The 17379-nt window shown below is 39.3% G+C and overlaps 2 protein-coding genes across 3 annotated transcripts; both read left to right on the forward strand.

Annotated features, from left to right (window-relative positions):
• Nucleotides 1-1565: 1565 nt before the first annotated feature.
• On the forward strand, nt 1566-9366 carry LOC137953584 (copper-transporting ATPase RAN1). 2 transcript variants are annotated; one of them, XM_068801021.1, is made up of 10 exons: nt 1566-1916; nt 2619-3239; nt 3639-4065; nt 4614-4939; nt 5707-5765; nt 5891-6233; nt 6319-6522; nt 7520-7777; nt 8693-9085; nt 9229-9366. In XM_068801021.1, the coding sequence occupies exons 1-10, from the start codon at nt 1590-1592 to the stop codon at nt 9298-9300; spliced, it is 3030 nt and encodes a 1009-aa protein (XP_068657122.1). In that variant the 5' UTR covers nt 1566-1589; the 3' UTR covers nt 9301-9366. The 2 variants fall into 2 exon arrangements, with proteins under 2 accessions (XP_068657122.1, XP_068657121.1); XM_068801020.1 differs by having other exon boundaries at nt 1570-1916; nt 8693-9366.
• A 2385-nt stretch (nt 9367-11751) lies between these two features.
• On the forward strand, nt 11752-16872 carry LOC137953026 (glyceraldehyde-3-phosphate dehydrogenase GAPCP1, chloroplastic-like). The gene is made up of 14 exons (XM_068800205.1): nt 11752-12040; nt 12811-12908; nt 12999-13066; nt 13161-13202; nt 13756-13856; nt 14284-14396; nt 15088-15187; nt 15306-15452; nt 15565-15625; nt 15738-15835; nt 15917-16059; nt 16214-16297; nt 16382-16471; nt 16561-16872. The coding sequence occupies exons 1-14, from the start codon at nt 11936-11938 to the stop codon at nt 16616-16618; spliced, it is 1308 nt and encodes a 435-aa protein (XP_068656306.1). The 5' UTR covers nt 11752-11935; the 3' UTR covers nt 16619-16872.
• The last annotated feature ends 507 nt before the right edge of the window (nt 16873-17379 follow it).

Here is a 17379-nt window from a genome sequence, read left to right on the forward strand (position 1 = left end):
GAGGGCGATGGTTACTGCAAACCTGCAATTGGACTCTTGCGGTAACAGAAACAGATGGTGATTGCTGAATTCGCAGTTGGTCTACTCAGCTATCAAGCTTATAATAATTAAGTTGAAGCATCAGCCCAGATTGCTTTAATAGTGGGGATTAATCAAGCGACTTCCTTGGCTCTCTTTGGAGCTTCGCTAGTGTTTCAATGGTAACGTCCGAAACACCGCCATTAAAGAAACTTGCGCACCAGCCTGGTTCTCCACCAGAATCAAATTCCACCATTAGCCTCCACTGCTCAAAAATCCGAATCCCCACGTTTCTCTTTCCCTACATATCCAATAAACGTGTTACCGAAGGAGGACAAACAGAATCACGTTTCAATCCAAGAAAATCATCTGGTCCCACACATCGTGCAGATCGGACACTCCAACTTTTCCCAATCGCCCAGTCAGCACCCAATATAATCGGAAGTGGAGGGGACAGGATCGACGGCGATATGATTCGCCACGTGGCATCCACTGGACGACGTTGGTGGATTGATGATTCGGTCACTTATGGCCTAACAACTTTTGTTGACATCTTCGGCAGGTAACGACGGTTGGGTGGGTGCCTCCGACGTTGCAGTGCACCCACTCTCTTTCCTTCCTTTCTTCAACACCTTCTTACGTTAAAGCAATAGTATGAAATTACCGTATTACCCTACCCCTGATGTAAAATATATTTAATATTAATAGATCAAAGAGTAATTTCATAATTTTTCAAGAAACTAAAACCTAATCTGATGATGACACATCCACGGCTCATGCAACATGGGGCCTCTTGGTGGTCCCACTCTTTGGACCATTGACATTGAAGAAGTCAAGAAGAATTCAGGAGTAATTAGGCTTCGATTTGATTAATATATGGCTTTATTTAAAATTAATTAATCTCATTTAAAATGTTCTTACATGACCATGTTAAATTTTAATTATTCGATTAATTAACCCAATCAACCATGGCAGTCACTGAACACGCGTTAGTCAATACTTTAGAAAAATCGCTTTGGCGTGCTGAATTTCATGACACGCTTTCCGGCTGACATACTTTGATTGCTGCGGAATCTCCCCCACAATTTCTAAAATGACGAACGTGTACATGACTGCAATTATTTATATAATTAGACAGAAAAAAAATTAAATGTGAAGTTAAATGATTTTTTATTTTAAAAATAATAATTGGAGTATATAAATAATTTTTTATCAAATAAGTTTTAAAATTTTATTTAATTGACATGATATATATTAGATTCAAGTCACTTCTTCCTTATTATATTTTTATAAATTGTTAATGTATTTGAGTTAAATATTTTTGAAATTTATAGAAATTTCAAGAACAAATAATAAAAAATAAATAGAGGACTCGTTAGTCTTTGTGAGAGATGAGGATGGTGTTTTCGTCTTTCGGTAATTTCTCACCAACATCCAGCCTCCCCCCCAACGACTGCCTTCGTCTCGTAAAAGGCCTCCACCGAGTCTCCATTGTTCGTCCCCTTCTCATCATTTCTCTCTCTCTCTCTCTCTCTCTCCTTACCTCTGCTCCCAGTGCCGCGGCCACGCTCATGGCGCCGGGACTCAGAGACCTACAGCTGGCTTCGGTCTCCGGGTTTAAGTCCGGCGGCCAGGTCTCAGCCAGAGGCGATGCAGACGTTGACCTCGAGGACGTCCGCTTGCTCGATTCTTATGATGAGAGAGAGGAAGAGGAGAAAGGAAAAGAAATCTCCAAGGATGGGGTGAGAAGAATTCAGGTCAAGGTTACTGGTATGACCTGTGCTGCTTGCTCCAATTCCGTTGAGTCAGCGATCACCGCTGTTGGTGGTGTTGTTCGGGCCTCCGTCGCTTTGTTGCAGAACAAAGCGGATGTTGTGTTTGATCCGAAAGTCGCAACGGTTAGTGCCTTTTGAATTTTTCTTATTTTGAGTGGGTCTCCCTAATCGATTTTGTTTGAATTTGAGATTTTTTCTAAATTGGTCTCATCAGATTCGAGTGGTTGGTTTTATTTTTTAAAATTTTCCTTCTGTAATTTTTGAGCTGTTGACTTTTTCCGGAAATACTTGATGTGGTATGCTGAATGTTTGTTAGTTTTTTAGTCCACTTGGTTTCTGTTTACTTTCGTTTTTTACACAATTCGGAAACATATTGCTCAATGTTACTCTGTTTCATTCTTTATGTTGATCTTTAATGATATCATCTTCTATTTCTACTCAAATGAAAGACAGCGTTCTTCCGTTCAAGTTTGCTTACTTCTGATGTAGAATTTTATTTTTCATTTTCGTCTGCCATTGCAGATGTGTGACTTGCTGGCTTTAAGTGTTGAATGTTAGACGCTTCATGATAGTAATGGCCGAGTCATGTTTCTCAATGGAGTTATAATTTCATATCTATTCGTGACTAAATCTCAAAAATGATATCTATATCTAGTTTAACGAATGAATTGCTCCACACTTATATGTTTCACAGTTGGTTTTTCGAGAATTTTTTCCATGGAAAATTACGTAGCTGAAACATAACTTCTAACCACTATAGCTATTTGGGTTGAGACTATGTTTTTCTTGCTGTAGAGTTCATTCTAAAGAAAGCTTTTGGTGCAGGATGAAGATATAAAAACTGCAATTGAGGACGCAGGTTTTGAAGCCGAAATTCTTCCAGATTCAAATGCCTCTAAATTACAGTCACATGGGAGTGGTACTCTTGTGGGTCACTTTAGGATAGGAGGCATGACATGTGCAGCATGTGTAAACTCTGTAGAGGGTATTTTGAGAGAGCTACCTGGAGTGAAACGGGCTGTGGTTGCCTTGGCAACCTCTTCGGGAGAAGTTGAGTATGATCCCACATTAATTACAAAGAATGACATAGTTCAAGCAATTGAAGATGCAGGCTTTGATGCCTTGTTTCTGCAAAGCAGTGAGCAAGACAAAATTTTGCTTGGAGTCTCTGGTTTGTTTGATGAAATGGATGTACAGCTCTTAGATAGTATCTTAAGGACTGTGAAAGGAGTAAGGCAGTTCGCTTACAACAGAGCTCTTGCAGAGGTAAAAGTTACATTTGACCCAGAAGTCGTAGGTTTGAGACTTATAGTGGATGACATTGAGAGAGGAAGCAATGGAAGATTTAAAGCACATGTACGGAGCCCATATATGACAGCTGCATCAAATAATGTGGATGAATCCTCAAAAATGTTTCGGCTTTTCATTTCCAGCCTCTTTCTCAGTGTATGTTACTTGTGGCTCTTTGAAACAATCATGCTTTGGTTCATTATGTTCTATGGGACACTCGAGTAGTTTGAGAGGACCTGTCACCTGTCTTCGCCCAACCAATTTTGGGTGTCTAATTACGACTGGAGACTGCCCTAAAATTCAATATGATTCATGTCCGTTAATGTCCGATCAGTTACCTTAAAAAAATTAGGTTTGGTAGGCATGAATACATTGATTGGATTGCTCTGAGTTATTATGGTTACCTGTAGCATATATTCATGAATATCTGGCAACTATTTCTTCTGCCTCTGAGGCAATTACGTATGGAGAGGAGTAGTCACTTGTCCGGCATGTTTATTTTATCCTACATTTTTCAAAATTCATGTTTTTATTGTTGCGGTTTATATTCTGCAGGTTCCAGTATTCTTCATACGTGTTTGTCCCCGTATCCCACTTATATATTCCATGCTATTATGGCGCTGTGGGCCCTTCCTAATGCGTGACTGGTTGAAGTGGGCCTTGGTAACTCTCGTTCAGTTTGCTGTTGGGAAAAGATTTTATGTAGCAGCCTATAGAGCACTCAGAAATGGATCGACCAATATGGATGTTTTGGTTGCACTTGGAACTTCAGCATGTTACTTTTACTCTGTTGGTGCTCTTCTCTATGGAGCAATTACAGGGTTTTGGTCTCCCACATATTTTGAGACAAGTGCCATGCTCATAACATTTGTGTTGCTTGGCAAGTATTTGGAAGTTGTTGCCAAGGGGAAAACTTCAGATGCTATCAAGAAATTAGTTGAACTGGCACCTGCAACAGCACTTTTAATAATCAAAGATGAAGGTATTCTTTTTACAATGATGAAGCAAAGCCTTGCTTTGTCCTCTTACTTATCTGTTAAGGTTGACTTAGCTTCCTTTTGCTGGTCAGAGTCACAGTATGTATCATATTCATGTGTCTCTGAAAATGTCTTACAACTAGCACTAAACAAGAAAAATATGTGGTGATTTGGAATTCAGTCCTCTTTCTATAACAACTGTAGTGTGAAAAAGGAAAGAGTGGAATAAGGAAATAGGCCATCCTATTATTATACATGTTAACTTGGAAGACATTGCAAATTTTTGGTTTTGTTAAATTTCTTTCTATTTATTTTTATTACTCTGAGCAGAGTCTTTAATAGAAATTCACAAATTCAAATCCCCGTCGACACAAAGAAGAAACTAAGAAAAACGAAAAAGAACCTCTTGCAATTATGCAACATGAGAAATTTGTAACATGGAATGTTGTTTATGCTGTATTTCTAATGATCCCTTTATGATTTATTGTCCAACTAAACTGCTTGTCTGTTAGAATGTGTCTGAATGTTTGGTTTATACTTTGTTGGGTTTCAGAAGGAAAATATGTTAATGAGAGAGAGATAGATGCCATGCTAATTCAACCTGGTGATGTTCTAAAAGTTCTTCCTGGCTCAAAGGTTCCTGCTGATGGTGTGGTAGTATGGGGTTCTAGTTATGTAGATGAGAGCATGGTAACTGGTGAATCAGCTCCTATTTTGAAGGAAGTTAATGCTCCTGTTATTGGGGGAACCATCAATTTGCATGGTGCTCTTCATGTACAAGCTACTAAAGTGGGGTCCAATACAGTTTTGAGCCAGATCATATCATTAGTTGAGACTGCACAGATGTCAAAGGCTCCTATTCAGAAATTTGCTGATTATGTAAGTCTTCTTGTTGGAATCTCATATGGAATTACTTAATTTAATAGAAATGCTCACGCATGCTCTTTGAGAGTCTCTTTGACCTTTTTAGCTTGTCTAACCATTCAAAGCTCTTCCATTTCTCTTGATTAGGCCTGTTCATTCTTCTGAAGATTGTTTTCTTCCTTTTTTTTCTATTTCTTAGATAGATTCAATGAAACTATTTAAATGTGTAAAACTTGAATACAAATATTTCTTTGTCATGCTATGCGCCCTTCGTTTCTATGGCAATGAGAAAATCCATGTCCTTCAATCACTTCATAACTGAAACTTACCAAGTCCAGATTCATGAACATTTTACTTTGTGATCTGTTGTGGATGATAGCATGGATTAGGAAAGTAATCAGTAACTAAGTAAAAAAGGAGAAAATAAAGAAATACAAAGAGTGATGACCTAGAGGCAATTTTGCACTCAAAGATTGTTCTGCTAAAGACTGGTAGTAAGTATCTTAGATACAAAAACAAGAATCCTGTTAAACAAAGTGAAACAGCTTCAGTGGCTAGATATATGTTACTTATGTGACATTTCACTCTCACTTATAACCATGTGGTTCCAAGTGCAGTCAGGATGTTCCTGAGATGAGTCATGTGACCCAATTACCGTAGGTTTTATGCTTGAGAAAACTGTCTTTCCACAAAATACAGTTCTTTATTATCTTGATTTTAGCTCAGCTAACTTCTCTGCTCTTTCTATTTTCTTACAAATGCTGGCTTTCTAATATTTGCAGGTGGCAAGCATTTTTGTGCCAACAGTTGTTTTTATGGCCTTCCTAACATTTTTGGTGTGGTAAGAATTTAACACCTTAATTCTTCTGAAAGAATATTTAATACCTTTATGAAGAGTAAATTTCGTTTATGCTATGATCAATCAAAACCTGCCTAATATATTAAAGTATTTGAAATCATCTGCAGGTACCTTTGTGGTATATTTGGGGCATACCCAGAAGAATGGCTGCCTGAAAATGGGAATTATTTTGTGTTTGCCCTGATGTTTTCTATTGCGGTTGTGGTGATTGCATGTCCTTGTGCACTTGGTTTAGCAACACCCACAGCTGTTATGGTAGCAACTGGTGTTGGAGCCACTCATGGGATCTTGATAAAAGGGGGAGATGCACTGGAAAGGGTTCAGAAGGTTAAGTATGTGATATTTGACAAAACTGGCACTCTGACACAGGGAAAAGCTGCACTTACAGGTGCCAAAGTCTTCAATGGCATGGATCTCGGAGAGTTTCTTACTATAGTGGCTTCAGCGGAGGTGATTTGGCATTTCATTTCTATATTCTATTTAAATTTGGTGCACCTGATCCTTTGTAACTCATTCTCTTTTATAAATTATTTAGGCTAGCAGTGAACATCCTCTTGCAAGGGCAATTATAGACTATGCCTACCATTTCCACTTTTTTGATGGTGTACCTGACGCAAAGATGGGAGCACAAAACCATGTAAAAGGGGCTAATTCTTCGAGCTGGCTTCATGATGCCTTGGAATTTGTGGCTATCCCTGGGAAAGGTGTTCAGAGCATAATAAATGGCAAGAAAGTCTTGGTGAGTTAGTTTCTTCTTAACATAGCTACATGTCATTCTCTACAATCTTTCTGCATTTTTATTTCCTGGGAAGGTCAGTCTTAAGCGGCATGCAGCTATAATAGTCCTTTAGAAAATAAGTCCTTGATATTTATTATTACCTTATGCATTCAGGAAAGGTTCCTATACATCAGAACTTCCTAATCTGATAAAAATGTATTTCCGCTAGTTATTGCACAACTGCTTACATACCCCTGAGTCTCAAATTGGCACCTACATACCCTTGTGTATCACCAAATTTTTCAGATACCAGTTGTTAAAATTTTGTGCCTTTTTACTGTCATAAACAGTTAAAAAATTATATTACGGTTTTTATATAGTGTGGAGTTATTAGGGGCCACAAGGCACCCTCTGCATTGGATCACAGAAATGATGTTGAACCCTCCAAAATGGTTATTAGTCCCTGTTGCCAAATTCTATTAGTTAACTCTTGATATGGGAAAAGACAAAAGTGATATTGTGACTATTTTATTAAATATAGGGCCATAAAGTAATATGGGACGACACAATTGATGTAGAATGCACATGTGTGGTCCCATACTAACATTGATAATTCTTAAACCCGCATTGTAAAAGTGTCATTATATCAAGAGTCATAACCTCACCTCTTTGTGGACTTTTTTTTCCCATATTATAGTTAGAGTTAGCTTACATATTTTAACAACAGGGTTATTTATGTATTTCTGGTGATATTACATATGTAGTTCTGGTTATAAATTTGAAACCCTGATTCGTGGAGGTATCTATGATTAACCCTTTTATTAGAAAGAGAATAGTCCCTTAACTGTAAGATTCTCAAATGCTATGAGACTTTTGAATAGTCTTTACTTATACAATCTTCGATAGAGTTAAAGCTAATTTTGGAGTGCAAGTGATGCTGAGGTCGATGAAAATACTTTCATGGAAAACTTTTCTAACATGCTGCATGTATCTGACAAGAAATATTTGTTGTGAACAGGTTGGTAACAGGAAGCTAATGGCTGAAAGTGGGGTAGCAGTTTTTACACAGGCTGAAAATTACTTGGTGGAATTGGAAGAGAATGCCCAAACAGGGATACTTGTGGCATTAGGTGACAATCTTGTTGGGGTTTTAGGAGTTGCAGATCGTTTAAAGCGAGAAGCTGCAGTAGTTGTCAAAGGGCTGAAAAAGATGGGTGTTCGACCTGTAATGGTGACAGGAGATAATTGGAGGACTGCAAAGGCTGTGGCTAAGGAGGTATATTATTCATGAGACTCTTTCCTGTTAGCGAGTTGGTAGAGCATAAAATGAGAAGTTATGCAAGGAAGAAGTTGATAATCAATTAAGCTAGGTCATGGTTGTTTCATTGACTTATTCTCCAGGAAAAAAATGATTTGTCCTCTTATGTTGCCTAAGACTTGACATATGCACTAGATATTTTGCTGTACGTATCGGTGGCCTTTGCCCTAAGTAGGTTTTCACTGCATTTATTTGGTTTTACCTGTTGATTTTGGCTGTGTGGTCAATATATGGTTTTTGGCCTCCTCATTCTGGGAATTAACGTATCTTATGGTGGTGCCTATACATCTTATGCCCTTAAAATCATTGACTCTTGTAGGAAAATTCTCTAACCAGACAGTTACTGAGTCATGCTATCAATCCTGGCATAACAATAGGAAGACCCCACTGTGGTTGCTGAAGTGTGATATGTGTAAGCTGAGTGGAGAGGTCATACCAGAGTTTCTGAATCTTGACATTGTGTATGGTGTACATAAGGAGTATAAGCCATCCAATGGTTTCTATATGGGAATACGTATTTGATCATTGGGTACCTTATAGTTGGATAGCAGATGTTGGTTCAATCTTCCCCTGGATGAGCTAGTATGGATATACTAGCTCTATATGATTTATGGTCCTCAGAGCTGTTACATTGTGTGGTAGATGGTCACTGGGAGGGCTCTGGTTGTCCTACCAGTGAATTGGATCCTGAACTATTCAAGTTGTGGTGTCCTTCAGTTGTTGGTTGCTTTTTTTCTGTAGCATTCTGTGTTTAATTGAAGTTAAACAGTTGATTGATCCAAAGTGTTGTTTTCAGTGTACTATTTCATCCCACTTCCTTTGCTAATTATCTAATTAAATGTGATAACTCTTTACTGATCTATGATAATACAGGTCGGCATCCAAGATGTCAGAGCAGAAGTACTGCCGGCTGGAAAAGCTGATGTAATACGCTCATTTCAGAAAGATGGAAGCACAGTAGTGATGGTAGGAGACGGAGTTAATGACTCTCCTGCTCTTGCTGCTGCTGATGTTGGAATGGCAATTGGTGCTGGAACTGATATTGCCATTGAAGCTGCAGACTATGTGTTGATGAGGAACAGCCTTGAAGACGTAATTACAGCTATAGATCTCTCAAGGAAAACCGTCTCCCGTATCCGTTGGAACTATATTTTCGCGATGGCTTACAATGTCATTGCCATTCCGGTTGCTGCTGGTGTGTTCTTTCCATTGACAGGGTTCAAGATGCCACCATGGTTAGCCGGAGCCTGCATGGCCTTTTCATCAGTAAGTGTTGTTTGCTCCTCTTTGCTTTTGAGGAGATATAAAAGACCCAGATTGACCACCCTTTTGGAGATAACGGTAGAATAGAGAAAGTGAGTTCACTTTTTCTTTGTTTTTAATTTTCCTGTTAATTTTTTCATTTACAGAAAAGAGGCAGAGGTGCCAAGTGTCTGCGTTGCTCCTACTGTACCACAATGTACATTCTCATGTTGTATTAAATTTTCTTTCTTCTTGTTCTTTCTCATATATATTGAAAAGAATCAAAGACCTACGTTCATCTTTCAGGATCTTGCCGGTGTTCTTACAGGATTAGTTCCTTCACCTTTTTGATTTTTTGGTAGCTTGTGAAACCTATATAATGTAAAACTTAGTTACCACAATGAAAGCTTGCAATGGAATTTAAAACCTTCTATGCTGATACCTGGAAAGGGTTAGTGGCAGTTTGGCTTTAACCACTGCTGCTACCAAGACCTTACTGAACCAGGTTAAGAATAGCTGGATTGCTCAACGTGGCCTCGGAATTGTCTAACAGCGCTGGTTTCCAAACCAAGTCCCGTAACGCATATTCCGTAAGTTCTGATCATTTTGCTCTATAAATTACTGTACTGATTACCCCTCAAAGCTCTGGCTTTTGAAGTGACGGAGATCATGGAGAGGAAGAAGCTCCTGGCCTGCTTCATTTTCTCCTTCTTGCTCCTGGTATCAGGTAACGCAGAATCTCTCTTGTCAGCCACGCCAGTTGTTCCAGATGAAGTGTCTCTCATTACGGTACCCTTTCTTCTTCTTCTGTTTAGACTTAATTTGTTGTTTCTGTGCGTTAATGGCATTTGCAGAAGTGCGAGCTGGGTTTTGTTGGGTGAAGCTCCCTAATTTCAAAGGGATATGATCGAACATTAGTGGGGTTCTTTTGTGTTGCTGCCTCGTCTTCGCCTTTCTTCTTCTCTTCTTTTCTCTCTTCATTTCCATTGTTATAGAGGAAGACGAAGATGCCAAAGGCAAAGCCAGAAACCCAGTAGATTTTTTGCCAGTTTCATCGTATACGTTCACGACAATTTTCACATTCCTTCAAGACGAAGAATTTATAAATAAAAAGCACAAGAAATGATAAAGGAAGATACAGATTTTATTGCAAGACGATCTCCATTTACAGAAGAAAGTAAACTGCTGAAGCAACTTATAACATATCGATAGCGAGCAAGATTTACACACTCAATCTAAGCACTGTGATCACTTCATCAACAAGGTTTCATACAGTAGCATCTGCTTGGGAGGTGATGACGGCATTTTCCATAACTGAAACCTTCATGTCTGCACACAGAAGCACAGTTAGTATCACTAAAGCACAGTCCCTTGAACATGCTGCTACGAACGTGACATAGAGCTCCGCCGACTCTTCCGATTTCCTCTGCAACAAATCACAAAACGCAGAAACATAAATTCACCCAGTACTACTTTCTCCAGAAGACGGAAACGGGAATATTAATTTCTGTTACCTGATGCTAAGAGCAGCACGAGGCAGAGGAGGAGACACGGGATTGTTTTGTTCGACGCCATTGTTTATCGTCCGACGGCGAATTTGGATACCGAGAACTGCTTCAGATGAGAATTTATAGGTTTTTACGGGGTAGAAGATTACGAAAGTGATGGAGATGAGTTTGGATTGAGCTTGAGCTGCATGTGAACGTGGAGGCTAAGTGGGTTATGAGACTGACGAGTGGAGCTTGCATGCAGATTGCCGCCTGCAGACACTGGGCTGTTGACTGCGTTTGTTTTGCAGATCTCTCAGGGATCGTCTTCTCTATCGAGAGGGGTCTGCAACACGAGGGAAAAATACTCTTAAATTGTATAATATCGATTAAAAAATTATGGGGATGGCAGGTGGTCCCACCCTCCAACGTCGTACCAATGTCACGTGTCTACGAAGTCACGGATGGTGACCAGACCGTGACCCTTCGCATGTTACAAATCTGATTTAAACAATTTCCGTCAAAATCAAACAGGCAAAACCATATTGCCTCTATTTTGTGGGGCCAATAATCTAACAAACCGCCTAAGATCACTATGTGGATCAAACCCGTCTTTGACCGATCTACTCGAGAAAAATATTACCTAGAGCTAATAATTCACTCTTTCATTATACCAAGAATAATCATCAAGGCGGTCCCACCTACACAAGTGTTCTTTTACGCCCTACCCGGGCCCACCATTCCACGTAAGATGAAGCCACACATGTGTTCAAGGCGCCGGGTCTGTCCTATAGCGACCCCGCCGCCCGTAGAAAACACGAGAAACACAAGTCGACAAAGATGGCTCCGGCCAAAACAATCAAAGTCACGAGAAGTACGCCACCGTAGCTTCCAAGGGTCCCGGGACTCCGCCGCCAGCTAAGCGCCACCAACCCAGCTAATTCCTCGAGATCTTCGCACTCTCCTTGATGGAGCCAACTAAATGACATCGAGCCGAACTTAAATAAAAATTGAGCCGAGTTAAGTTTTTTCCGAACCGAGCTCAAACAGTTTACCGGCCAATTTGGCTTGGTGCCACCGTTGAGTTGAACTGGCCCACTAAAATGGGACCAATCATATGGACGTTGGTCAGGGATTTGGCAGCTCCCGCGGGGCACCGAATTGGTTCTTTGTATCTCCGCCAACCCGGTAGAACTCGCCAAAAACGGCAAAACCCTTTCGAATTTCGTCGTTGAACTCGGCTGCTGCCGCCTGCGCGTATACTATATACGCACACTGGCCCTGCGCTTTCCCCCCCTCTGACTCTCTGTCTCTCTCTCTCTCTCTTCATTTCGACTTCTAGGGTTTCCGTTTGGGGAGGTAGAGATAGAGACCTTGGTGACGAGGGATGGCTTTCTCCACTCTTCTTAGATCTGTTGCGACTCCTCTCTGTGAAGGATCGCATGAGCACTCGCTGGCGGATTTTGGAGCTCGGGTTCCGGATCGGTTTAAGGTTCAGCTCGTTTGATGTTTTTTACCGTACTTCTTATTTGGAGATTTGGGTAGTAAATGTGATGGTTGACGCCGTTCTTTCTTTCCTGTGTGGAAATGATGGATGTTGTGGAGTTTGAGTTTGATGGCGCGTGTCGCTTCAAGAGGACTGTTTAGGAATTGCTTATTTTTGTGGTTAATGCCTGATAGCGTTTTTTTCTTTTTTTAACTCGAGAAGTTTTTATTCGTTGCCTTTGATTTCTCTCTGAGAAATTTATAAGCCGTGTACAAAAGAGCTGGATAGTTCGACCTCCTACGACTCGACTGTTATCGTTGTTTACGGGCTTAGGATTTGGTTTATCCAGTTGATGATAGGTTGAAATAGATGCATGTGTAGTTTCATATAAATTCATTTTGACAATATAAGACTAGTACACTGCTGAAGATCTGTAAAATTTCTGGAGGATGTTGTATTTCCGTTTCCTGCTTTTGAGTTCTAACAAAAAATAGTAGCAGCTTATTTTAGTTCGGTTACCTTTTTCCTTTTCATCTTCTTTTTGTTTTGGCTCTAAATTTTATGGAATGGAGTTAACTTGCTTTTTTTTCTCATCTTTCTACAACTTGGAGCTTGAATTGAATATAGTGTCATTTTTTTCCGCAGTCGGTCATAGTTTTCGTCCGTCAGTGATTTTGATTTTGAGCTTTATTATATTCATTGTCTTCCTTTCCTTTAGTTATGATAGTTAGCTTTTGCGATTTATTTGTTTCATAACTTGGTCTTATGTTCTTTAGGCTTCTTGCTCTGCTGTTAATCATAGTCGGAAGTCTATTCAGTTTAAGACGAGTATTTTTGGTTCTCCTGTTATTCAAGGAGAAGTATCGTCACTACAGTTGAGTACTCCATTAGCTCTTGTTGGCCTATATCAACTCACTTGTGTATTTTGAAGTGATTATAAATGCCGTGTTTGTTAACCATGTAGGTCATGTGCTACTCGAAATGTTGAACCCATCAAAGCTACAGCTACTGAGATTCCCCCTAAGTTTCAACGTAAGCTGCGGTGACATGTATTTATACCTCTCTCATGTAAATTGAGAAGAATAATCAATTTTCTTACTTTGTTGCTCTGTATTGTCTTGTTTAGAATCATCAACCGATGGTGGGAAGACAAGAATTGGAATCAATGGTGTGTATTCCTCCAACTTGGTGACTGTATAGAATTATTGACAATTGTGCTTTTCATATCCTTAGTTTTCCTTATACCGTGTCTTTAGTCTGCTGCTTTCATTTGTGTGTGTGTGTGTGTGTGAGGCCCTAGATTCTTGTTTTGAAATCGCAAGTCCTTTACTCGGAAGCTGTTCTATAGTTACAGGATAGTTTTTATCTTTTAAATAATAAATACAGGGTGGAGCAGAATTCCTAAAAATGTCTGGGTGATTCTAGCGTATGTTTTACTTTTATCAATTATTGGTTTTTGTTCTAGTGCTTTCTGTGATTTTAACTGTCAAATGTTGCTTATAACTAGATATATTGCTATATGACTTCGAAGTGGTGGTTTAAGAACGTATACATTCTTTGCTAGTGTATGATGTTGTTGGTTTTGAATAGTTTCTGTACTTACTGTTCAGGAATTGCTATTGAGGTAGTTATATTCCTTGTTTTAGTCTAGGATCTTGGTTGTGCTCCTGGTACAAGATTGCAACAGCTTTTAGTTATTTGTTTTAATTGTTATTATGCAGGTTTTGGTAGGATTGGAAGATTAGTTTTACGTGTAGCTGTCAGTAGAGCTGATGTTGACGTGGTGGCTGTCAATGATCCTTTCATTAATGCTAAATACATGGTAGGAAAGTACTTATTTTGCTTGTATTATTTGTCTTGGTTATTGATCATTATGTCTTTGTGTTTTTATAATTTAAACAGCCGTGGAGAAGTGTAAGTTTTGGGATTCAGCATTTATTTTTTATGATTTGTGAAATTCAATTTCTCCCTTCAAATGTTTTGCATATTGCTCTTTGTCATTATGTTTCCAAAAATAGAATTTCCTTCCCTTGTTTTGGAATTGGGCAATTATGATATTGTCAAGAAGTATTAGAGGACATTTTGGCCAGGATAGTAATCAAATGCTCTTGGCTGCAGTCTGTGATCTTTGGTTGTCTCATGGTAGATTTTCTTTGATGGTCTTTACTTGTCATTGTCAAATGTATTATATTTTGATTTTGTAGCTGAAAAGCCTGTTGATCATTGTACCCCTTCTTTCTTATGTTCAGGCATACATGTTCAAGTATGATTCGACACATGGGGTCTTCAGGGGTACCATCAAGGTTGTGGACGACTCTACTTTGGATATTAATGGGAAACGAATTGTTATCACTAACAAAAGGTAACAAATACGTGGTTATACAAATTTCAACTATTTGCACTAATCACCTGTTCTATACTGGATGTCAGAAAAAGATAGTTACTCTCTTTAATTGATTAATATACATTGTTATTCAGATAGAGTGCTTTAAGGTTTTGATTATATACACCGAGTATTGTTGCTTCTTCTGTGCATTTACTTGTGTGGCCTATTGTGCAAGTAATGGTTTACTTAAATATCTGCTATGCACGTGGACTTAAATAGTAACAACACTGATTTTATGTGCCTTACTGGTTTGCTACCTGGGATAGTTCTGTAGCTTGCAGGTTGGTGTTTTCCTGTGATCAAGATGGTCCCTAGCTTAAAGGCAATCATTAGACACTCTCAATGTATATGCTATTGTTCTGTCTCTATGTATGTGCAGTTATTCTGCTGTTGTCGAAACACCAATATTTATCTCACCTACCTTCAGGCAGATGTTTCTTCATCACACTTCAGTCAGCTATACATGGAATTATGATTCTGTATTTGGATGGCAGGGCTCTCTATATACTGTTCTATTTGAAATAGCTTTACCTGAAATTGTGATTTGGGTTGATTTATCCAATTTGGGTGTGTAGGACATGGCAATAATTTTTTGCGAGTCTATTGACTCTGATGCTGCTACTCCAAATCATATGATAATTTCGTTCATTCTTGATGTTGTTTTCAGGGACCCTGCTGAGATCCCTTGGGGTGATTATGGTGCTGATTATGTTGTTGAATCTTCTGGTGTTTTTACAACACTGGACAAAGCATCTACTCATTTGAAGGTTAGTTTACATTTCCAGCTTGTGATTCAAACCTTTTGAGCTTTATGCTTTGCATATATTTCACTTCCTCCTTTCTGAATGAGGGGAACTCATGGCTTGCTTTCCTGTGCTTCCTCAGGGTGGTGCTAAGAAGGTTGTTATTTCTGCACCTTCAGCTGATGCACCAATGTTTGTGGTGGGAGTGAATGAGAGGACTTACAACCCAAGCATGAATATTGTTTCTAATGCAAGCTGCACTACTAACTGTCTTGCCCCCCTTGCTAAGGTTTGACCAATCTAAATCTTGTGCTGTTCTATATGGTTAAATAGACTTCCCTCTGAAATGCTTGAGTTTGTGAAATTCTCAACTGCTTTGCTGATTAAGAGGTGTGTTTCAGGTTGTCCATGAGGAGTTTGGAATTGTTCAAGGTCTAATGACCACTGTGCATGCTACAACAGGTTTCTCTCTCTCTCTCCGTCTGAAATTTTTCTTGGAGGAAAGTATCATTCTCTGCTAACTATTACTCTGTATGTGTGTGGCAGCTAATATGGTTGGCTTTTTGTTTTTCAGCAACACAGAAGACAGTTGATGGTCCTTCAATGAAGGACTGGCGAGGTGGTCGCGGAGCTGGGCAAAATATTATTCCTAGTTCCACAGGAGCAGCCAAGGTATGATAGAGAATTTGTTCAGGTTGAAGACTTAAGTTTTAGCAACTGCAGAGGCATAATAATTCTATTTGGCGTTTTCAGGCTGTTGGCAAGGTTCTTCCAGAGCTTAATGGGAAGCTCACTGGGATGGCATTCAGGGTTCCAACCCCGAACGTCTCAGTTGTCGACTTAACCTGCAGGCTTGAGAAAAGTGCTTCCTATGCTGATGTCAAAGCGGCCATCAAGTATGTTCTTCCTATTTTTTGTATGTACAACGTGTGTGCGCATGTTAAGCCTGTTGTGTGTTTTTCGGATGCATAGCCTGAATGTTCTGCCTCACGGTTGCACTTGACAATGCATCATTTGTGAATGGAATGTGTTTCAATTTCTCCATCTCAGGTTTGCTTCTGAGGGTCCATTGAACGGCATTCTTGGATATACAGATGAGGATGTTGTTTCCAACGATTTTGTGGGAGATTCAAGGTATTAAAACTCTTCCACCGAAGTCCACTGTTTTCCATAATTGATTATAGAATTTAATGCACCCTCTTTTTTTCATTTCATCAGATCAAGTATATTTGATGCAAAAGCTGGCATCGGATTGAGTGATTCCTTCATGAAGCTAGTGTCTTGGTATGACAATGAATGGGGCTACAGGTATGTCTACCTTCACTTTTTGAAGTGCCAACACAATTCTCCAGTTAATGTTTATCTTCTTCAAAACACTCTGCTACTCTGTTTTGCAGCAACCGAGTATTGGATCTCATCGAGCACATGGCATTAGTTGCAGCCACAAACAAATGAAGCGCCTCTACTAAATTTACAAGTTGAGGGTGGTGAATTTTTGTTTTAAGAGCTGCGCTTTTTGAGTGGGGGTGGAAAAGCTCCTATGATTTCCATGTATTTCCCTTGATAGAGAATAATGTGTTAGACATGGTATTGCCGTGTCATATATGACACCTGCGAGCCATTTCAAGATTTAGTTAATGTCCGGACACGGGAGATTACCCTTTCTGATAGTTCACAAAATAACAAGCTTTTAGGCGGGCTTTACGTTCTTCTTGATTTCTTCACAGTTTTTTGCCTATGTATCAAACGTGCAGGTGATTGATTCAGATGTGTTGGATGGTATTCTAGCAACTGGGTTTGGTCCTCACTGAAAATGGTTCTTGAGACCCCATCATGTACACGAAACGGCTGATGAGAATGATGTGTGTGGTGCTTGTGAAATAGGATCTGGGTCATGGTCTAGTTAATTACTTTATTATTCTTTCCTCCCAACTAAATCTAGGAATCAATCGTCTTAAACTCATAACTCGGTCGAGTTGACTCGTCTCCGGAGGTTACTGAGTCAAGAAAAGGTTGAAATCGTCCTTTATCTCTTTAAATATATAGGGAACCAAATACATATAAGAAAGTAGGTTAAATTAATTAATTAAATTATTTTTAGAAGAATATAAATGCATTTTTTATTTTCCATAATCCAAAATTTTTCTTTCTCCGTCATTTCCATCTCCAAATTCATTTGCAAGCTCAATGGACAACTCACGTGCGGCCACGTGTCT

This window comes from Aristolochia californica, unplaced genomic scaffold, assembly GCF_029961685.1.
Source record: "Aristolochia californica isolate CCGP_79_NKW_82.1479 unplaced genomic scaffold, dmAriCali1.0.hap1 SCAF_16, whole genome shotgun sequence".
NCBI lineage: Eukaryota > Viridiplantae > Streptophyta > Magnoliopsida > Piperales > Aristolochiaceae > Aristolochia > Aristolochia californica.